Here is a 23,481-nt window from a genome sequence, read left to right on the forward strand (position 1 = left end):
CAATTGTCCTTTACTATAACAATATGAGCAACATATAATTAGCTAGGAACCCAATGTTCCATGCTAAAACAAAACACACTGAGATGTATTATCACTTTGTGAGAGAGAAGATACTTGCAAGAGAGATTGACTTGATATATATCAACACACAATATCAAATAGCTGATATTTTTACAAAGGCATTGGGTATAAAGAAGCTTCGAAAATTTCAAAGCTTACTTGGAGTTGTAGAGATACAGTTGAGCTTAAGGGAGAGTGTTGAGATCGCAAGCTTAACACATGCGAACATTGATGATGGACTGCCTAGTTAGATAGGCCCACACATCTACACTTAGCACGTCGGTGATTATTATGATCCTCACATGACTACTAACTTACCACTTATTATATTTAGTTTGTTGCACCTACCTACAACTGGCATAGTTATAGCACCAGTCGATTAGTATAGTCAGTTACGCATTGTTTGACTTACTAGGCTACTTTCCTTTATATCATATCTTATCTATACTTTGTGTACATCATATTATGTGAGAAAGAAGAAGAAACCAGCAAGACAATATTTCGGCCTCCATCTCTCTTCTAGTGTTCTTGAGTGAGCTCTCTCTTGTGTATATGGTGTGTTTGGTGCAGCAACTCAAGTCCCCCTACCATGCAATTTGTGACAGAGATCCCCCCCCAATAAACTTACACCTTAACCTCTTGTATTGCAACAACAACGTGTGACTTTCTTGGAATACTGAATGAGTCACACAACTAGCCCATAGTCCACTGTCTAATAGGCAAAGGTCTATACGTGGTCATTAAAAGATGGATTGCTTCAGCAGTGACCATGGCTCCCTGGTTGCAAATGAGATGTTAAACCATTACAACAATGACATCTATATGTCACGATAGACAAAGCCCAAGAGGCTTCACAGACAAAACTGGTTAGTGGACCCACACAACTAGCCAATAGATCACAGCCCAATATGCTGAGCTTTTAATGGTGCCTATTATGAGATGGATTGCTTCAGCAGTAACCCTGGCTTTCCCCGTCATGAGTGAGACATTAAAAAGTACAACAATGACATTGATGTCACATAGACAATGCCAAGAGGCTTCAGACAAAATTGAGTTAGTGGACCCTGTGGTTAGTCTGGATGCAAACACGAGGTGAGATGAGGGATCTCCACTTGGGAGTATCGGCCTTGTAGACAAGCAGAGACCTTGCTGTTAGTAAGCTTGCATTCATATTGCCAACTTTCCACCTTGCAAGCATTCTGATGGTAGCCTTGCCCATGCTGGAAGTGGGCATTCATACTTCCATCCTTGACCTGAGTAGCTCTTACAATGTAGCCATAAGCCATGCTCTTCATCTTCATACCTGTATCCATTTTAAAAATCACAAAACAACTAACATGCACAGACCTGCAATGACAGCGAACTTCACTAATGAAGTACACCGCACTATAAAGAACCACTTACCCTTCAGCAGATAAATATGGACAGTGTGTGCACATTGGATCTACAACAAACTCTACATCCTTGCCAGCAGTCAGACGAAGATCTAATGAAGTTTCCCTTTTTAGGCTCTTATCACATGGCTGGCTTTCTTCACGCCCCTCCCTTGTCAGTCCTTCAGATTTATCACAGATCTGACTTGTACTGCTATCATCTGCAGCTTTTCTCTTTTTTGTGTTAGGACTGAATGTAGTAGAATCTGTTGTAGAAATGCCAGCGATCAAAGAATCTTTGTTATTTCTATCTCTGCTCCTGGCCGCCCGTTCAGCATTTGTCCCCATTTCTGTTCGCTTGGGTGGATCATTCATCACATAGAGGGCATCATTGGCAATGGGGTGGCCCAGGTACTGCAGATGAACTCGAATCTGCACACTTGCCAAGGACTTGAGGTAAGCTACTTGCCATACAAGTGTGACAATGACATTTTGTTTTCCAAACAGTTTCCTTGACACAACTTCACCTGAAAGATACAAATTTCAATTCTCTACCTGGTGAGTCCGGCCTGTAATAGGCACAGATTCAACGATGCTATAAACTCCATCTGTGTATAAGCGTCTGAACCTGGTGAAAGCATGCTTGCCTTTCTTGGAAATACTGAATTTAGATTGTCCATCTGTCCCATTTTTCTCTAACTGAATTTCTCGCTCCTGCATGTACAGAAACCCTTTAAGCAATTTACTCGTTAAATTTATACTATTTTAACATTCAATGCCTGAGGGCTATCACTTGCCATTTGAACTTGTAACAGCTCAAATCGTCTTTTTTAAAAAATAAATAACTTGGGGAAAAAGTGTGTCGATTACAGAAGTACAAGGGCTCAACAGCAGAGCTGGAGCTGAAAGTCAGCCAAGGTGGAGTGCAACACCAGAGGAGGTTGCCATCCTGCAGAGTTAAAAACAGGCTATGTCCCCATTTGGGGCACCATGACACTCTCTGCCTCTGCCTGTTGGTCCTTCAAAGTCTCTCGACTGTCGAAATCACCTCCCACTGTCTACAAAATCAACAGTAGGTAAGCCTGCAACCACAGTGAACCAGAAACTAGCTTGTGCTCACCTCGGTTGGTGCATAGCTGTTCCCCTGCACTGCAGAGAGCGGCTCCATCGATCAAGCTGTCAAGCATGCCTTTGATGACATGTACAAATGGGTGGCTTGCAATAGCAAGCCACTCCACCATGTCCATTGGAAGACACCACTAGTTGTAGCACGAAGAATGCTGAGACACAATTATCCTACTTCAACCTTCCATTTGAAGTTCATTACCCAAGCAGTCCATTGCTTTTAAAGCAGCTCTAACCCTTCCATGCCCAACCACTGCGACATATGCTCCATTTTTTTCTAGAGAATAAAAAACTCCAATAACCCCTCAAAGGGAAAAGCCCTCTGAGGTAAAATATACACCATTCAAAGAAAGCCCTATAGAGAAAAACTAAGTACATCATAGATACAATGGTCGGGTGAATAACCAATAGGGGGCTATAGTGCCAGACCATATGAGGAGCTAGGTGAACAATGGTGCTGGAATTCCATGTCCACATAAAAGCATCTCCTCCTCAGAACCACCCTGCAGCCTCTCCAATCTCCCATGGAGTATGGATGATCTCTATCCAAATCCAAGAAAGAGTCACTGTAGTGGAAATATCTTGACAATCAAGAAAGAAGTAGCAACATGGCCAAGGATTTCCAAGCACCAAGCAACCCTGAAACGAGCACCGCGCAAGATAATACTTGATTAAATGCTACTTGGTCTTTTTCAAATCTTTTTTTTTGTGAAAAACGTGGCTGACTATGTTACTCAAAAGAAAATCAACAAAGGACAATTCCCCAATAATCCAACTGAAGTTGAATGCAACTCAAATCACACATATACAAGGCTTCTCAAGGTTGTTTTGTGGTGGGTGGGGTGACAGCAATAACAGCAGAGAAAGTTCAAAACTTTCAGGAAGATGTCACTAAGGGAATAGGTGGAAGTGATGAGGAATCATTATCCTTAGCACAGGCACACATTGCATATTGTAGAGCTTATGGAAGATCATGCTGATGTGGAACAGCAGCAGATAAATGCAATTGCAATTGAATAAGTTTAACAGAGCATAGATATGGAGCATTCCTAATGCTCAAGAGGGGTAAATTCTACTCCTTCAGTACAGACAGGCTCGAATATCTAGTGGTCTCTTTGGGACCTACTATGATCAATGTAATAGTCACTATATTTTCAGACATTTTGGTATGAATGCTTACTTGAGCACCAAGTACTGCACTTTTCGGACAACTGTGGATACACAAAAGGAGATGTTTATGGCAGCAGCAGTGTACATGTTGCTTCAGATCATTTGTGATACATGTCATTGTATTTGGTTTGGTATGTAGATTGCAGGGCACTAAATGCATGCTTGTTTACCTTGAATGGCATGCTTTTATGTTAAAGATGTATCACAAGTGAGGATCTCTTGGTACGTCCAAGAGCATGGGTCTTGTGAAGAAACGTGGATCTCTAGGGATGGCTATGGGCATAAGTCTTGTGGAGTAGCCATAGGTGCGAGCATAAGTCTTGTGAAGCAGCCATTATGAGTGACTATGGCATCTAGTGGAGCATAGTATTCATGAAAGTATGTATAGTGTACCATGTGGATTCATTCATGGTTTTCTCTTTGTTTCCTGAAGAACAAACATATGTGAGTCACTGTGGATGTGATACTTTGTGTCATATGAGGTATCTTTGTTCATAGACGATCACTACGATTTTTGGAATAAACTTGAGGATATTGCTTCTATTTGCATTGTTGGCAAAATGCATGCTTAAATAGACTATGGCTTTGGGATGGACACGAGATAGATGCTCACCATGCTTGTCCATGTCCAAAGGTTGTATTAGTGAATGGATCATGAGAAATCCCTTCATTTGTGAGAGGAACAATGTTGTGGAAGTACCCTGCTGGTGGCTAGCCTGTATAGAGCAAAAACCCCTTTGATCCACTCATGGGCGAAGCCCAATCATGCCATGGTACCTTTCATGAAGTGACCAGATTTGCACCTTTGATGTTTAAGAGTCAATTGGACTGAGCGATCATGTATTATTATGCCTTATACTTGTTAGAGTGTGAATGGACAAATTTTTTGCACTTCGGTCAAGGTTGGTGAGAGCAACCAAGGACACTATGCTAAAGATCAGTCTCGGCTAATTCAAGAGCAATGGACATGGAAATCATGAGCATTAAGAGCACACTGGTTTGTGACAATGAGTCACTTGTGATTCATGCAAGTTCTCAATAATGACAAATAAGTACTAAAAGGAGCACCAACCTTTGGGGCCTATCCTATGTCCCCTATTGTGCGAGAGTATTCTAGCTCTCTTGTTTAGTAAGTTCTTGGTTTATTTGTTGATTTATTCATGTGTGCAAGTTAGTTTATAATCATTGCCCTTTAGATTATTTCTAAAGGCCACTTTCAATGCGACACAGCCCCTGCGTATTAAGGATGATGAGGCGATGAATGAGGGAGTGAGAATGACACTAGAGGTGTTCTATACAGTAGCACATGCAAAACTCAACTATCCAAAGTCAGTTCATTCTTTTACAAACCCAAAATCTAGCACCAAGTGGGGTATCTATCTGGGTCTCAAATGGGTCAACAATCACGTACCTAGGGTTCCAAGTGGGACTTTATATCACAATAGTCTAATAGTCCAACCTAGTGCTTGACTCCATCTAGCAAAAGATGACCTATTGGAGTATGGTTCACCTCTCCATGGAGAGTAAGGCTATAGTGGTCAACCTTGCAAGTTCTTTTGGTGAAATCTTGATAGAATATTGGTGTTTCTCTTCATTGCGTGTGGCCCAGCTATGCCACCTAATGTGGAGCTTCCTATGGTATGGCTTGGATGGGTCTAGGGATTTGCATGCTAACATGATTTGGGAGACCATCATCCATCATCGCTCCAAGGAGGCCCTATATATTATTTATCCGGGGTATCAAAGTTGTTGGGTGCAAAGGCCCTTTACGCTCTCCCGTGTATATATTACTTCATATACGTGAACTCACCCTAGTGGGTGTAAGTGTACCGTACCCTAAGTATAAATACATTCTTTTATTCTTTGTTTGTACCACACTGGTACACACCTATCCGTTGACTCACTCTCACTCTCTCTCATTGTTTAACACTGTTTAGCATCTCGATTAATGTGTGCTCTCTCTTTGCTTCCGCTTCTACTCGACAAACTAGTATTAGAGTATGGTTCACGCAAGAAATCGCAACACCGACAGTGATAGACAATAGTCGTGAGCTATATTTGACCGTCACATTTGGCACACAGGCACTAGCTATGATCAGAAACAGTCGTCAGGCTAGGTTGCAAAGGCGACAATACTGCTGCAGGCGTAATAACCAGTGCGGGCTGCGGGCGCAGGTCAAACGGACATCACGACAAGACCAACACGCGACGGGATCTGCATGACATCAGTTGGGAAACGCGTAACGACCCGACAGGGCTAGGCGGCAATCGGAATGAACAATCAACGCTCATTTTTTTTCCCCTTTAAAATCTGAAATTTTTTAGTTTCCTTTCCCTTCTCTACCGGGTGTTCATGCATACAAGCACAGAATACAAATCTGTGCAAATTTGCTTCCCGAAATTTGGGGCTTTTCCTAGATTTGGTGTGCCAGACACATATTTCAGTGATTTTTAATCCATAAATTGCAGACATTGAGTGTACAGGTCTCAAAATTTTTATGGGATTTTCAAATGCAAGTGAAATTTTTTGCTTGATTGAGCCAATTCCTTGGAAATTTGTGCACTCTTGGACCCCGAAATTTGGGGCTTTTGTAGAATTCATGAAATTTCTGCAATATTTGCCCGTAGTTGATGCTCGGGAAGATGTATTGATGCAATTGGAGCAGATTCACTGCAAAATTTTTGTGGCTTTTCACATTGGTGATATGTTTTGAGTTGATTTGAGACTAGACAGTGAAATTTGCGGCAGATTCACGTTGAGTAGGAGTCTTTTGAGCTTTGGATACTTCAAATGTTGAAAAAGGGCAGCTTCTCTTGGTATATGAATTGTTGAATACTCCCTATGCAGTGAAACAGTGGTAAATACAGCATTTGGCTCATTGCATTTGGGCATTTTGGTGATGTATTACTAAAGTGGGAGCTAACTTTAATGCAAATGTATCAGTTTTGATTCATGTATATGCTGTAATCAGTACTTGAGACTGAAATTGCAGCTAAACATCTGCTTCTTGGACACCTTGGAAATACAAGAGTATGTACTTGTTACAATCAGCAACCTTGCTATTGGCTGAAAGCACTCAGCCCTTTATTGCAGTTGTGTATTGCTGAAGATGGCTGGCAGTGCATCTACATCTGACACAAAGAATCTCTTTGAGATTCGCAAATTCGATCGCAATGGTTTTGATCTTTGGAAAGATCATATGCAGGGTATACTAAAGGATTGTGATGATGCTTTAGCAGAATATAAGTTTGTTGCTTTGTCAGATGAGGATTGGGCTAAAATGAATAAAAAAGCCATTGCTTACATTAAGATGGTCGTCACAAATGATATCTTGGTTGATATAAAGGGGCTTGATACTGCCTATATAGTTTGGGAGAAACTCAAGTCTACTTACGAGAATACAACCCTTGTCAATCAGGTACATCTCATGCAGAAGTCGGTCAACTTGATGCTTGATGAGTCTAACCCTGCCTTAGAGCATTTGAATGCTTTCACTAGTATTTTGAGTCATTTACAAGATGCAAGTTTGCCAGCTTTTGATCCTAAATTGAGGGCTATCTTCTTGCTCATGACATTGTCCGATTCATGGGAAGCATTGGTTGTCATTAAGCAATAGCCCCAACTTGACATTTGATGGTGTGTGTGGTTCTATTCTCAACGAAGAGATTAGATGCAAGGCAAGTGGAAAAAACAATGGATCAGCCTACAATGTAAGAGGACGAATTGAAAAGAGGACAAATGTTGTAAATAAAAACAAAAATCGCAACAAAAGCAAGGAAAAATAGCAAGATGTAATTTGTTATCAATGTGGTCGCAAAGGGCATAAAAAGCCCAATTGCAGGTACTTTAAAAGGGAACAAGAACGCAAGAAGCAGACTAATGCAAAAGGCAAAAAGAATGACAAGGATGGCAGCTCTACGCCTAAAGAGACAGAAAAAGCAAATGTGGTATCCAATGTTGTTATTAAGGAAATAGAAGAGGATAAAGATGCTAATTTCTTGGTTGCATTTTGAGACCCGCTTGCTATGATAGTGGAGGACATGTATATCACTAAAACGGACGTGATAGATACTTTGTTGTTAGCTCATGATAGTTTGTCACAATTGTGGATTGTTGACAACGGTGCTTCATTTCATGTAACTCCATCCTTTGAGTGTTTTTCTTCTTATGCAAAAGGTAATCTTGGAAAAGTCTACCTTGGCAACAATCATACATGTGATATTGAAGGAATAAGCACCATACACCTGGCTCTAGAAAATGGTCAAGAATTGATTCTTCATGATGTTAGGTATGTATCTGGCATCAAGAAGAGCTTGCTTCTTGTTGGGCAACTAGACAGCAAAGGTTACTTCACTACCTTTGGTGGTGCAATGTGGAAAATATAAAAAGTGTCTATGCTAGTCACTAGAGGTGGTAAAAAGGGGACTCTGTATTATCTCTACTACAAGGCACTTCTTACAAAGTTTGTTGCAGTTTTACTGAAGTACAGTCACACAAGGAGTTATGACACAAGCGTCTTAGACACATGAGCCAAAAGGGTTTGCAAGCATTTTTTTCACGTGAAAAACTCAAAGCTTGACTTTTGTGATGATTGTGTTTTTGGTAAACATGTAAAGAGTCCATACTCTCATGGAGCCTCGAGGAAGGCATGTATCTTGGATTTAGTCCATTCTGATGTATACACCATGCCACTAAAACCTTATAGTGGTTTCCGTTATTTTGTGTCTTTTATTGATAACCATTCTAGGAAGCTATGGGTTTACTTGCTTAAGCAGAAAAGTGATGCATTGGATGCTTTTAAAAGGCTTTATGCATTGGTTAGTACTCAAAAGGGCTTAAATTTAAAATGCATAAGAACAGATAACGGGGGAGAGTATGTATCTAAAGAATTCAATAAGTTTTGTGATGTCAATGGGATTAAACGAGAGCTTATAGCTCCTTACAATCCATCATCTAATGGTGTGGCTGAGCGAATGAATCGCACGTTATGTGAGAAGATTCGGTGCATGCTGTCTACAACTAATCTCTCGCAATCGTTTTGGGGAGAGGCACTTAAAACCACGGTGCATATTTACAACCAATCTCCACATCATGCAGTTGAAAGTGGTATCCCTGGAGAGGTTTGGTCTGACAAACCTTCTTCATATGACCACTTAAGGGTCTTTGGCTGCAAATGCTATGTACATATACCTATTGATAGCAGAACCAAACTTGACATGAAATCTCATGTAGGCATCTTCATGAGTTATGGAGATGAAGATGAAATGGGCTATAGAGTTTTGGTTCCAAGCATGAAAAAGGTGTTACATAATCGGGATGTGATATTTAATGAGTCAAAGCTGCTGAAAAATGCCACATCCAAAGATTCAAACAAAAAGAAAGTTAAATTTCAGCATGATCAATACCTTGAGCAGCCATCAACCACCACTGAAAATTCAGCTCCTTTTGATGTTGATTATGACAATCAACATATTATTATTGAGCCAGATAAAAATGGGCAACAAGGGGATGCTGAACATCAGCTTTGAGAACCAAAATCAGCATGCTGAAAATGAATTACAGCAGCCTGAAATTGTATTACAGCAACTTTAACATGCAGTTCAACAGCCAAACAATGAGGTCATTGACATTTCCTTAGATGTGGATCCATTACCTGATAACACAGATCATTGGGTAAGAAGGTCTACACATGTCAGACATCCTATACAAAGATTTGATCCTTCTTTGGACTACATTTTGCTCACATAGATAAGGTGAGCATCTTACGTATAAAGAGGCCTTATCATGTGAATTAAAGAAAAAGTGGGAGCTAGCTATGCAGGAAGAAATGAAGTCATTGTATCAAAATGATACTTGTGATTTGGTTACATTGCCCATGGATAGGAAAGCCATTCCTAACAAATGGGTCTATAAAATCAAATGTGTGGATGGTAAACCCAAATACAAAGCCAAACTTCTAGCTAAGGGCTATACACAAAAAGGGGGCATTGATTTTCAAAAAGTGTTTTCTCCTGTTGTAAAAATGGCCACTCTTAGAGTGTTATTTGCCATTGTAGCATCTATGGATCTTGAACTTGACTAGATGAATGCTAGAACTGCATTCCTGCATGGTGATCTGGAAAAAGGGTTGTATATGAAACAACCCGAAGGTTTTGTTATACAAGGAAAGGAGCATTAGGAATGTAAGCTTAAGAGAAGCTTGTATGGTTTGAAACAGGCTCCTAAACAATGGAATAAAAAGTTTGATGCCTTCATGCTATCACAAGGATTTAAAAGGAGTAGTGCAGCTCACTGCTTATATATTAAGAAGGTTGATGATGGAAGCCTTATTATATTTGTGCATTATGTGGATAATATGCTTATTGTTGGTAAGCGTAAAAGCTAGATTAATGCATTGAAAAGACAGGTGAATTCAGCCTTTTCCATAAAGGATTTGGATGCAGCTGAACATATTTTGGACATGCGTGTGACAAAGATAGAAAGCAGCAGCTCTTATTTCTCTCACAAGAAAAGTACATCAGTAAAGTACTTGATCATTTTTCTATGGCTGATGCTAAGCCTCTTGGTGTACCTTTTCCACCTTATCTTAAACTTAACAAGGCAGATTGCCTAAAAGATGATAAGGCAGCCAGCTCTATGAAGGGTGTTGCTTATGCTTCAGCTTGTGGTTTACCCATGTATGCTATGGTTGCCACTAGACCTGACATTGCTTATGTAGTAGGAGTTGTAAGCAGGTTTATGTCAAATCCTGGCAAAGCACATTGGGAAGTAGTGAAATGTATCTTACGATACCTTAAGGGCACACAAAGAAAATGTATTTGCTATGGCAAGGGTACGTTAAATCTACAGGGGTATTGTGATGCAAACATGGCAGGTGACTTGGATACTCGCAAGTCTACTAGCAAGTAAATCTTTGCCTTGACTGGTGGGGTGGTATCTTGGTGCTCTAGATTGCAAAAAAAAGTAGCACTCTCTACTACGAAGACTCAATATATTTCAGCCTATATTCAACCACTAAAGCTTCAAAAGAAGCAATTTGGCTTGGTCGTTTGGTCAAGGATTTTGGGCTACCCACCAAAACACCTATACTTGGATGTGATAGCCAAAGTGTTGTATGTCTGGCTACGAATGCCATGTTTCAGACACGTACCAAACATATTGATATTCATTATCATTTTATTAGACAGGTTCTAGACGATGGCCCTTTACACTCTCCCAAGTATATATTCCTTCACACAAGTGAACTCACCCTAGCAAGTGTAAGGGTACCATACCCTAAGTATAAATACATTCTTTATTCTTTGTGTGTACCACAGTGGTACACACCTATCCGTCGACTCACTCTCACTTTTTAGCACTATTCAGCACCTTGATTAAAGTGTGCTCTCTCTCTACTTCCGCTTCTACTCCACAAAAGTCACACCTTGCTAAACAAGCTAATAGTCTGAGGGCTCACTCTAGGTAGACAGACATAGGAGGGCTTTCAAGAGTGCAAACCTCAACTAGGCAAGGAGTGGAAACTATCTCTGAGATGGATCTTCACTACAGCACTGATTATGCTATCCAGCCCTTCCTTTCTTCACAACTTGCTATGGGTCTAGCAAAGTCTATGTAAGGCCCTACAGCAATGGGCCCTAGCATGCCAAGAGGAGGTTGATAAATAACCTATTGTATCAGACCCACAAATTCGAGATCATGATAGGTCGCAGCTAGGGAAGCACTCTCATATCTAGTGGGTTGGTTGGGAGGTTGGCTTTGCCCGCACTATCAAGGTTTGGAACCGCATCTATAGAATTGTGGATTTGGACACATTAATCCACTTCTTCACAAATTATGGGTAGTGCAAGAAACTCTACTCTAATGTGGTATTGATGGTTTGTTCCAGATCATCCATGAGAGCATGATGATCTATGGTCTCTCATTCTGTCTCCATAGGTATGTAGCCAGTTCTAGGATCCAAATAGGTGTGCCATGTATCAAGGCTGGTGTCACTACCCTATCAAATAGCCACCTTTGTGTACGGAGCTCATGGAAGTGTACCTCATGGCACTGCCTCTCTAGCATGGCTAGCGCTACATATCCTCCTGTAAGTTAGTCCCTAGCTGCCTATACCAGGACAAGTTCTTTATCAGCTATACATACAGCATACATGGACTTTTACCCAGCTGTCCCTTCCCCTGAAGATATCACACTATAGAGACCACTTTATGAGGACTATAGCAAATGGTTTCTTTGAGAGGCTTGGATACCTCAACACATACCAGCCACAGGAGATGTGGGTAGCCATTGGCCAACTTAGGTCTCCTCTCATCAGCTCGAGATTGAGATAGGGAGAGTAGTCCCCATTCCCAAAGCCAAGTGGATGTGCAAACAATGCCAAGAGGAGGTGGAGAGCTAGGAGTACATATTTGTAGATGTAGGGTCTACAATACAATCCATGCTAGATACCCTACACTACTTAGATGGGACATCTCCCTCAGACTAGTCCTGGAGTCCCTAGACAAACACTACTTGGGCCAGTTCATAGTTGAGATTCAAAGTCCACACATCATTACTCTAGACAGACACTCTCCAGCGACAGTTACAGCTCATTGACTTCTTCCAATAGTGACCACACACAAGACCTATACAGAGAGGGGTGACAGTCCAGAGAACTTGAGAGATTAGTGTAGCACACCCACCATGGGTATAGGGGTACCAGACACAGGCTACACAGGAGAGAGATGAGGGAGATCTATTAGCGACACAAATAGTACCTAATAGAGCTGAGGGATCAGTCCAGATGCTATCCCCATACTATTTCATTAGGGATGTATGACATACTCTGCCCAACAAATCTTAACCAGGTGGAGCTAGATGTTACTGTATCATATTCAGCCACCCATCATCCCCTTATTGTATACCCACATGGACCTTGTACTTTAGTTTCTTTTCCATAGTATCGTTGATTATCTTTTAGCACATCACACTTCAGTGTCTAGTGACAATTATCATTGTACATGGTTCTATCTCAGAGGCTGTTAAGTCATAAATGGCTGCAGCTAGGGATTGGTCATAGATGCAACTTGTGGTTTCAGCTTGCCATCTTTGAGCATTGTTTTAGCAGTTTGCCTTGATCTTTCTATAATGTATCTACTATTGGCCTTGTCACTTAGGCCTCGGTTCTTTCATTCTTTCATCTTATAGCATATGTACTTTGGCTGGTTCATGAGTCTTTACTTTGTGAAAAGGCAATGTGATGTATAGAATGTGCTTGGATACTCCTGAAGTTGTTTACTTTGAGAATTATGTAAAATCCTAAATTTACCTATTTTTAAATGTCCTGTTTAACCCCCGTTCCGAGAATGGGGCCTCCCCATTCTATTGCATTTCCCATACCCAGATGGAGCAAGATGGAGTCCATAAACCTTGTCCACAACAATGCTTGAAGGCTCCAAAGCATTGTCTTTGGTCATGCGAGGCAACCCAACCGGTGTGGAGAGAAGTCTGCCATCTACTCTGTCAAGTTGCACCTAGCCTGGGGTGTATACCCTTGGGGGGCCTTCTATTAGCACTCAATTAGCCAGCATCATCCACTATATGGGGCTGAGATGCATAATATAATCTTCATTGTTGAGGGAGGCTCTTGTGCTGCAGTTCGTTTAGAGGCCTTGACCAGCTGCCAGGTATTGGGACCTATGACATCTCTGATGGTTTTAGTTTTGGTACTGTGGACTACCAGCCTGGTCTTTTGTAAGGCCCTCCTATAGTAGACATTCTCCTAGAGAGCAGCCAACCTAGGTGATGTCTATTCCCTATGCTTATGTTCTTTCATACATCTGGATTGTACTTAGTGATGGTTATTTCTAAAATGGCATTTTAATATGAACTCTTTTTTCCTAGAGGAGAGAAGAACATGACATATCAGATATAGGTTGTAAAATATTACACGGCGCAGCGAACAGAATCTGAGAAAGAGATAGAGAGTACACAACAGATAAGAGGAGAATCAGTAAAATTCTTTAACTCCAAACAACTGATACAAAGATGGCTCTGTCCACCCGTGCGCTTCCACTGTGTGAAGCTTAGATGGCGATCTAGACAGAAGATAGGTGAAGAGCTTAAGGCTAGCTGGAACAACAACTCTGACTGGGTGAAAGATGAGTGTAAGATGGCTGCGAAGGGGTTTAGCTTTTATAGCCCGCGAAGGTCGTTAGGTCGGCCTGCTGACCGACCTACCATATGAGCCTCCACTAGTCGGCCAGGGAATATTCCAGGGAATATTCCCTTTACCATCGGGCCGGGGGCGCTGCCCCCGGACCCCCGCCAGGGGGGCCGCTGGCCCCCCTGGGACCCCCCAGCCAGGGGCCGCTTCCGCGGCCCCCGGACCCCACAATAGGGGCCCCTTTTAACTCCCTTACCACGCAACTCAATGCAATGTGCCTCGAGTTGCTACCAGCTTAACCACTCTGTCTAACCCAAAGATTAGACCCACAATGGTCACCTTTTTGCCATCCGGTCACATAGACCTCATCTGATATACAAGTCAGGACTCCACCAATGTCCGGGCTCACACTTGGCTTCTCCTCATAATGGGGGCCTTACAACTTTGAGCACCATGGATCATTGGTAGTACCTAATGAGGGTGGGGCATTGATCATATCTAACACCCCCCCTCAATGTCCACCCATAGGTGAACTATCTCCTCGGCCCAATGCCGAGTCTCTGAAGATGAACTTGAAGCAGATCCTTCGTAAGTGCTTTGGTGAAGATATCTGCTCCATTCTCCTCTGTTGGACAGTAGACCAATTCCACTATCCCATCCTCCATCAAATCACGCACATAGTGATACTGGATCTCTATATGTTTGGTGCGTGCATGAAACACTGGATTTTTGGCAATGGCGATGCAACTCTGATTGTCACATCTCAGCACAGTTGGTTCTTCATCCTGCACTCCCATATGCCATAGAATCCTTCTCAACCATACGGCCTCACATGCAGCAAAACAAGCTGCCTTGTACTCTGCTTCGGTAGAAGACAATGCCACTGTTGGTTGCTTCTTACTAATCCAAGAGAAAATTCCTGAACCCAAAGAGAAACAATAACCAGAAACTGACTTCCTGGAATCAATGTCTCCTGCCCAATCTGAGTCACAGTTCCCCACAAGAGAAGTTCCGAAACTGTATGTGATACCATAGTCAAGAGTTTTCTTCAAGTATCTGAGCACCCGCATCCCAGCCTTCCAATGACTCTCATGAGGTTTGTTTGAGAACCTGCTCAAAACACCAACAGCAAAACTGATATCTGGTCTGGTGTTACACAAGTAGATTAGACTGCCGACCAACCTCCTATACCTCCCAATGTCTGCTAGTGCTGATGTATCCTCAACTGATAACTTTACATTCACCTCCATAGGTGTAGCTATCTCCTTGCACTCGGTCATGCCAAATGCCTTCAAGATCTCCCATGCATACTTCTTCTGAGAGATGAAGATCTTTCCTGGCTCTTGCCAGACTTCAATCCCCAAACAATAGTGCAGCAAGCCCAAGTCTGTCATTTCAAACTCAAAACTCAAAGCCTTTCGAGTTTGGTTGATCATATCTTCATAGTCACCTGTAATAAGAAGGTCGTCCACATATAGGACAATCACTACAGACTTTTTACCATCCCTGTAAACATACAAGTTAGCATCTGAGGCACATCTTTTGAAGTTTAGGTTTAAAAAGAACCTATCTATCCGCTGGTACCATGCTCTGGGGGCTTGTTTCAGCCCATACAATGCCTTCTTCAGTTTACACACTTTGTTCTCAGAATGGGGGGCCTCAAACCCTGGTGGCTGAGCCACGTACACCTCCTCCTTGAGGTCACCATTTAAGAACGCTGACTTAACATCCATTTGGTACACTGGCCACTTCTTGTGGGCAGCCACTGCAAGTACCGTGCGAATAGTGGTCATTCTGGCAGTTGGGGCAAATGACTCTTGAAAATCAAACCCTTCAACTTGTGAAAATCCTTGGGCAACCAGTCTAGCTTTGTACTTTTCTAAGGTACCATCAGCCTTGTACTTTACCTTCCAGATCCACTTGGTGCCAATAATCTTCCGCTTTGCTGGCCGATCCACTAGCACCCAAGTGTCATTCTTCATTATGCTGTCATACTCCGCCTGCATAGCAGCCTTCCATGATGGATCTGCAAGTGCTTCTTCTAAGTCAGTTGGCTCCTTTACTTCTCTCATAATCTCAACCATCAAGGCCATGTTGACTATGTGAGCAGAAGCCCTCCTTTGCTCCTCTATTCTCTGAGACCTCCTTGGTCCGTCTGCCTTCTCCTCAACAGATGCAGGCATAGGATTATTGTGGTCATAGAGCTGCTTCACCCAGCGCGGCAATGGCTTTTCCGGTGGGGTGATGTCAGGTTGGTGAACTTTTTCCTCATCATCTGAAGATGATGCTTCCTCCTCCTTAAGGATAGGGATAGCTCTCGGGACAGGTTCATAGTGGACTACTTCTTCGCTTGATGATAAAGTGGAAGACCTTGCCTTCTCCTCCTCCACTGTATGCGGCTCCTCCTTGAACACCACATCACGGCTCGCGATGATCTTCTTTGCCTCTTGGTCATATAACTTGTAAGCCTTCTGCTCATCACTATAACCCAAGAAGATACATTTTCTGCTTTTTGGTTGTAACTTGTTTCTCTTCTCATCTGGAACATGTGCATAACATTCACATCCAAAAATTCTGAAATGTGAAACAGATGGTTTCTTACCAGTGTAAGCCTCATGAGGTGTTTTTCCCTTGAGAGCCTTTGTGTAGCTCCGATTTAGAATGTAGACTGCAGTATTAACAGCTTCAGCCCAAAAATGGTTAGGCAATCCCTTGCCCTTTAGCATGCATCTTGCCATCTCCACAATGGTACGATTCCTGCGTTCCACAACACCATTCTGCTGAGGTGTGTGAGGCGTCGTCAATTGACGCTTGATCCCTTTGCTCTTGCAAAAGCCTTCAAACTCCTTTGAGTTGAACTCACCACCACCATCTGTTCTAAATTTCTTCACACTTTTCCCTGTTTCATTCTCAACAAGTATTAGCCATTCTTTAAACTTACCAAAAGCTTGAGCCTTATCACGAAGGAAGTACACCCACATCTTCCTACTGTAGTCGTCGACAATCAACATAAAATAAGAAGATCCCCCCAAGGCCTGTGTAGGCATCTTACCACACAAGTTAGCATGCACCAACTCTAGAGGAGCATGTGCTCTATTCTTGCTTTCTTGTGGAAATGCCTTTCTCTGTTGCTTGCCCATCATACAAGCTTCACATGGTTCCTTCAATTCAGTTATTGTAGGTAGGTGAGCAACCATACCTTGCTTTTGCATCTCCTTCAATACTGCAAATCCGATGTGTCCAAACCTTTCATGCCAAAGCTTACTTGTGCCCACTCCAGCGGTGGCTGTAAGAGCACTTAGCTCATACAGGTTGTTCCTTCTTTCTCCTTTGCCAACAATTGTGCCAGCACTATCAATAATTTCTGCACCTGTCTTCTTGAACCTCACTTCATGACCAAGATCAGTTATGGCAGCAACTGATAAGAGATTTCTCCTGATTTCGGGAACATACAACACATTTGAAAGCTTTTTGACTTCACCATTTGCAGCAACAAAAGAAATAGTACCTGTGCCCGCAGCAGGGCATTTAGCATCATTTCCAACCGTCACAGTGATGGATTCTTGTAGAGGCTGCATAGAACTGTATAGACCTTTCTTGTTGGTCATGTGACGGGAGGCCCCACTATCCAACACCCAAGAGTCAGTGGTAGATTCTTCTTGCGCCGAGGAGCACACTTCCTCAATGGTCGCCATGAATAATTCCAACTCTGCTTCAGCCGTATTGGCTGTCTCTTTCCCTTTACTTTTAAGGGTACCATTCTTTTCATCTGCCTTCTTGACACGACAATCTGCAATTGCATGTCCTTTCTTCTTACAGTAGAAGCACTCTCCTTGAAACTTCTTCTTGCCGCCCTTCTTCTTTTTGTCACCATCATTTTTGGTGGAGGAAACACCTTTGCCTTTTGCATTGGCAGAGAATGCAGCATCTCCATTGTTGCTTCCTTCTCGGGCTTTCAGCCTCAACTCCTCCTCCATTAATAATGCACAAAACTCCTCAAAAGTCAAAGCTTGAGGTCTCACCTGAGTATTAAGGGCAGTTACTAGTCCATCAAACTTTTGTGGACAAATCCGAAGACACCTCCGAGCTAGCTCTTCGCTAGTCTTTTGTATCCCAGCGCCAGCCATCTGGTCGCGCAGATTCTTAATCCGAGTGATGAATGCTTCAACCGTCTCTCCTTCAGCAAACTTCTCCGCTGCTAGTTGATTCTCCAAGTTTTGAATCCTTGTTTGGTTTCGTGTTTCATACTGACTCCTTAGTACATTCCAAGCCTCTGACGCTTTGGTTGTATGCTGAATCAGAGTCAAAACACTGTCAGAACAGCTTGTAACTAAGGCACACAATGCATCTGCATTCCTTCGTTTCCAAGCTCGTAGAAGATCTGCATTCGGAGGAATCATCACACTAGGATTTGATGGGTCAGGGGTAGGCTGTGGTTCTGCGTCAGTCCCCAGCACAGTCTCCAGAAGCTCATAAGAATCAAGGATAGTAGTAATTTTGAACTTCCACAAGGTGTAGTTTGTACCATCTAACTTGCCTTCGCTGAAGGTTGGTGGACGAATCCTCAGTGTTTGAATAGCCGGTACAGCAGCACCACCTCCTGCACCGCTTCCTGATGCGCCAGAACTGCTTCCCGGAGTCGACATCGTTTCTCTTTGCTGTTGAAGCCTTTGCCTCTTGCACGCTCTCCGATCTCTAGAGCCCCCTGGGCTCTGATACCATGTAAAATATTACACGGCGCAGCGAACAGAATCTGAGAAAGAGATAGAGAGTACACAACAGATAAGAGGAGAATCAGTAAAATTCTTTAACTCCAAACAACTGATACAAAGATGGCTCTGTCCACCCGTGCGCTTCCACTGTGTGAAGCTTAGATGGCGATCTAGACAGAAGATAGGTGAAGAGCTTAAGGCTAGCTGGAACAACAACTCTGACTGGGTGAAAGATGAGTGTAAGATGGCTGCGAAGGGGTTTAGCTTTTATAGCCCGCGAAGGTCGTTAGGTCGGCCTGCTGACCGACCTACCATATGAGCCTCCACTAGTCGGCCAGGGAATATTCCAGGGAATATTCCCTTTACCATCGGGCCGGGGGCGCTGCCCCCGGACCCCCGCCAGGGGGGCCGCTGGCCCCCCTGGGACCCCCCAGCCAGGGGCCGCTTCCGCGGCCCCCGGACCCCACAATAGGGGCCCCTTTTAACTCCCTTACCACGCAACTCAATGCAATGTGCCTCGAGTTGCTACCAGCTTAACCACTCTGTCTAACCCAAAGATTAGACCCACAATGGTCACCTTTTTGCCATCCGGTCACATAGACCTCATCTGATATACAAGTCAGGACTCCACCAATGTCCGGGCTCACACTTGGCTTCTCCTCATAATGGGGGCCTTACAACTTTGAGCACCATGGATCATTGGTAGTACCTAATGAGGGTGGGGCATTGATCATATCTAACATAGGTTACTTCCCACTGCACACAAGGGAGTGTAAACATTTTCAAATGCTTCCTTCATATCCCCCTCCCCCTCCCACCCCCCACGCCCCACATCCTCCCACCCCTTTCGGGCACCTACTTTCCATTCCGCCTTCCCTTGTCCCTTCTTGATGATTATTGCTAGAGAGGCTTTTTAATATAACTTGTTTGCCTAGAAGAAAAAGGAACGTATTGTATCAGATACAGGTTATGTGCAACTGCACCAAAAGGGACTATCAGTTCTCTTACTCAATCTACCATCTTCAAATGCATACCCACCCCCTCCCAACAACCGCGTGCCCCCCCCCCCCCCCCCCCCCGAAAAAAGAAGAAAACCAAACCAAAAGAAAAGGAAAAGAAACATTGCATGCAAATACATTCTTTCTTACCGATCAGAATCGACTCCAAAACAGGGTTTAATGCCTCCCAATAATCATTTACACTTCCCTTTTAATAATGGATAGGAAAATGGCAGAATAGAAGGACCTTGGCATGCATTACCTCAATTGTGCTTCTTCCCTCTTTAGCATCATAGATCACAGGCACAGTCACTTCTACCTACAACTCAAAATGATACATTTGTCAAGAGTTTTCCAGCAGTATTTGATTGCATCTTTTCAATCTACTTAAACTTGGAACTAGGAAAGTGGTGACTGAACTGCCAAACTAGAACTAGAATAGCTTCAGTGAAAATGGTCATAGCAGCATGTCACCAACCTCAAGTTTATCAGATAGTAGTGTAGCAAGCAATGCACATAAAGTTAGAAAAGTCAGGTTTTTGAAGCTTCATGCTCGCAATAACTGGTGCATGTACTAAAATTCAGCTGTCTCATCTTTACTTGCATGGATTCTACTGGTTCAGAACACTCTTAAGGAATATCATCAATGTGAAAAAACCAAATTTACCTCTTTATCTGTAAAGACACCCTGCACCTTTGCAACATAGACTTTCTTCACTGTCCCAGATTCTATCTGCAAAATGGTGTCACAGAAAATTTTCTGTGAACTGCATGGCAAAAGTCTCTCACATTTTGAAATTGTTGAAACATTCAACATAATTTCAAACCCCAAAACAAAAATTTCTTGAAGCAAATGCAAGGAAGTTTACATGAGTTACTTTATTGGACACGTCCATTGCAAAGACTCTCTCCAAAATTTTGGCAAAGATTGTCTTTGCAAACACTGGTGCACAGCAGTAAATGATATTACACTGGAGGATGCTAATTTAGGTAGTCCGTATTTCCATTGCACATTTTTGGATTTTTTCGATGTGGTACATGTGTTAGTGATAGCATGGAAGAGGGGGAAGTTAGACCCCAAGTTCCAAAAGGATATCTTTGTGGGGATACAACACAACTTCAAAGGCCTAGCAGCTTTGGGATCTAGAGACATGCACTATTGTTGCTAATAGAGATGTGACCTTTGAAGGGTTACCCTCCTCTCCAAGGGTGGTGGCTCCTTGTGAGAATGTAAGCGGAAGAACTCAACTACTGAACAGCAGAAGAATGAACTCATGAAAGAGAGAACACAAGAACTCAAAGAATGAATATAGACAATGAAATCCATATAGCAAGACATCAGATGCACCGTGCAAACCCACGGGCCATGGCACATGTGATGACCAGCAGTACCTCTAGTCTCCCTCTCCAAGTGCATACAACAAGAATGGAGGAGTGCAATACATATAGGCCATAGAATGAAATCCGAGACAAACAAGCTAGCCCTAAATGAACTACCCACAGCTGTCCATTAAGGCAACAAATAAAAAGGCTAACAAAGAGCCTAACACCCATGAAATGTACAATGCTAACACCCTCCCATAAGATCATGGTTGATCAATACAACAAAATATACAATTATGGTAGGCATACAAGCTTTGGAAACCACCAGCATGTTGCATACCACAGCCCATCTGGTAGAAACCTCTAACATCCTAGGACGTACGACAGTGACAAGTGATGCTCGAAGAAGATGCTTCAGGTACCCGAATGCACCATCAAAAATATTCCAAAGACTCCAACTCTCGGTCATGACTCCTAGTCAGAAAACATCTAAAGCCCAAGTCGGTGTCCATCATACTAAAACATAGATCACAAAAAAGTGGACATAGCTGCATCTCGTCTATCAAGAACAGCCCCATGGAAGGTGCACCGTGACCATGAATTCCCCTACATCCAGTCAAACTACCTAAGTGTCCTCCCATGTGGAAACTAACTAGAAGCAAACATCGCTCCTTGTCCAATAATCTCATCATAGACCTAAACATCAAACCAACTCCAAGATTTGAATTGCCATACTATGCTGATGCATGTAAAAGGCCTCCTTCGAGGTCCATTGCAATGTGTAGATGTATGACATGTGAAGATATGCTAGGGTCTGCATGAGAAAACAAAAAATGTACAAACATGACTAAAACACAACAATGCAAGCCAAAACACAAAATTGCAAATAGGGAAGAAAGATAGCTCTGAAATATATCAATCAATGTTGTAAATGAATGAAAATGTGTATAGAATGCTCAAAGGTAGACCTGTCCAATAGCCAATGACTCTTGTGGGAGTGGACTAGGAGTTGTAGGAGTGTGACGTCCACCAGAGACCAATCTCAAGTGCTGTAACTACGAGTCAGAGCTGAGACGATACGAAAATGACAAGGCAGCAGGCTGGAAACCAAAACCGAGCTCTCTCTCTCAGGCCAGAGATGGTAAACACAGTAGGGTACTGCCTGAAAATGATGGCAACTGGTCACATGCAGTAGTTTGGAGCTGGGCAACAGCTGGGATAAGTCAATTTGATGCTGGGCAGCCTGTACTTGGGACTATGAAGCCCAATCTTGTCAGCTGCTTATCAGTGAGCCCCTCTACCTTCAGCTGTAGACTGTAGTGCCACTTCATCTCTTTTGGGCTCATATTCCGGTGGCTAGGGTAGTGGTCCTAAGGTGTTTGAAGAGATTCTCTGGCAATTTGCAATTTTTGTTTCAGACCTTCCACTGAATCCTCCTTGCCTAACTCTCCACGTAGAAGCACAGATTTCAAATCTGTAATTAAATTTTCAGAAGCACCAAACCATGTGCTACAGCATTAGCCAACTGATTATAGCTGTTCCAAGGGCATATGCCTGCCCAACCGCCGTCCCGTGATGCCACGCGTTGACGCCTGGTCGCTAGCGTGGCGTGTTTGGTGCTGGCGTGCCCTGTCGTCATCAACTCGTCTGAAACGTCGCCTTTTGCACGCTGTCAGTCATGACCAATCTGCAGCCTTTTACCCGTGACCCGTCTGCCGGTAGTCGCCCCACTTGCCATTCAACAAACGTCCGTGCGTCAAACGTCCATTACATCTGTACCTGACCAGTCGCTTGGCACGTCGTGACTGTTGCTGCCCTTCGCACTTCTGCACCAGTCGAATGTCTCCTTTGCTCACGAGCCTACCTGCCACAACCGACTGCTCGACTGTGACAACTCCTGCTCGTGGAGTCTACCTGGGACTCTTGCAACACTTGAGCTATCTCTTTCCAGCTCTAATACCAATTTGTAGTGATCGGTTAGGCACAAGGATCGAAACAATCAGTCATTACGCACAGCGAGAGACAGAGAGAGTAAGAGAGAGTAATAGCAGAGAGTGAGCACGATTTTAGGTACAATGACGAGTGAGTACCTTTAGGTTTTTAAATAGATATATATGTGTAAGTACAAGTGCTAAGGGTGTGTTCACACCCGAGCACATAGGCACAAGGCCTTTATTCCCAACAATTTTCATGCAAAAAAGATCACTTCAACATAAGGAAAAGGTACTCACACTTGATGTAAACTTGAAAGGTGAATTTGTCCTTGTTGTATCTACAATTGTCATTTCTAAAGTAACGAAAAATCATCTTTTAGCGTATTTATTTTTTTATTAAGGATAAAGACAATAGTGGGAATGTTGGGAACATGTCTAAATTAGAGAAAGATCACATCTCATTTCTGAAAATGTATGCTAATTGTTTCTCACAGCAACCATATCTTCATCTTCAACCTGTGAACCAACAGATATCAGCTGATCCGCAATGGTCTTAACCTCCGTAACATAATCCTGTATAGATCTACTCTTTCTCTCCGTGTTGTTGAACTTCTGCTTCAACTGTATCTTCCTGGCACTTG

At 42.9% G+C, this 23,481-nt stretch overlaps 1 protein-coding gene across 8 annotated transcripts in view; it reads right to left on the bottom strand.

Moving 5' to 3' along the window:
* Positions 1–316: 316 nt before the first annotated feature.
* The window catches only part of LOC148033149 (RNA pseudouridine synthase 7-like), a 141,429-nt gene continuing 118,264 nt past the window's right edge, over positions 317–23,481 (bottom strand). For 3 of the 8 annotated variants that reach the window (XM_087680985.1, XM_087680986.1, XM_087680987.1), the window contains 5 exons: positions 20,251–20,316; positions 19,846–19,902; positions 1,989–2,147; positions 1,465–1,865; positions 319–1,363 (listed from right to left, as the gene is read on the bottom strand). In XM_087680985.1, the coding sequence (XP_087537111.1) occupies positions 1,228–1,363; positions 1,465–1,865; positions 1,989–2,147; positions 19,846–19,902; positions 20,251–20,316 (819 nt within the window). In that variant the 3' untranslated portion in view covers positions 319–1,227. Of the gene's footprint in view, positions 1,364–1,464; positions 1,866–1,988; positions 2,148–19,845; positions 19,903–20,250; positions 20,317–23,481 lie in introns of all 8 variants that reach the window. The other 5 variants (XM_087680983.1, XM_087680984.1, XM_087680982.1 and 2 more) reach the window with 4 other exon arrangements.

Source organism: Lygodium microphyllum, chromosome 7 (assembly GCF_053477565.2).
Source record: "Lygodium microphyllum isolate KBCC chromosome 7, Lygodium_microphyllum_v1.1.10, whole genome shotgun sequence".
NCBI lineage: Eukaryota > Viridiplantae > Streptophyta > Polypodiopsida > Schizaeales > Lygodiaceae > Lygodium > Lygodium microphyllum.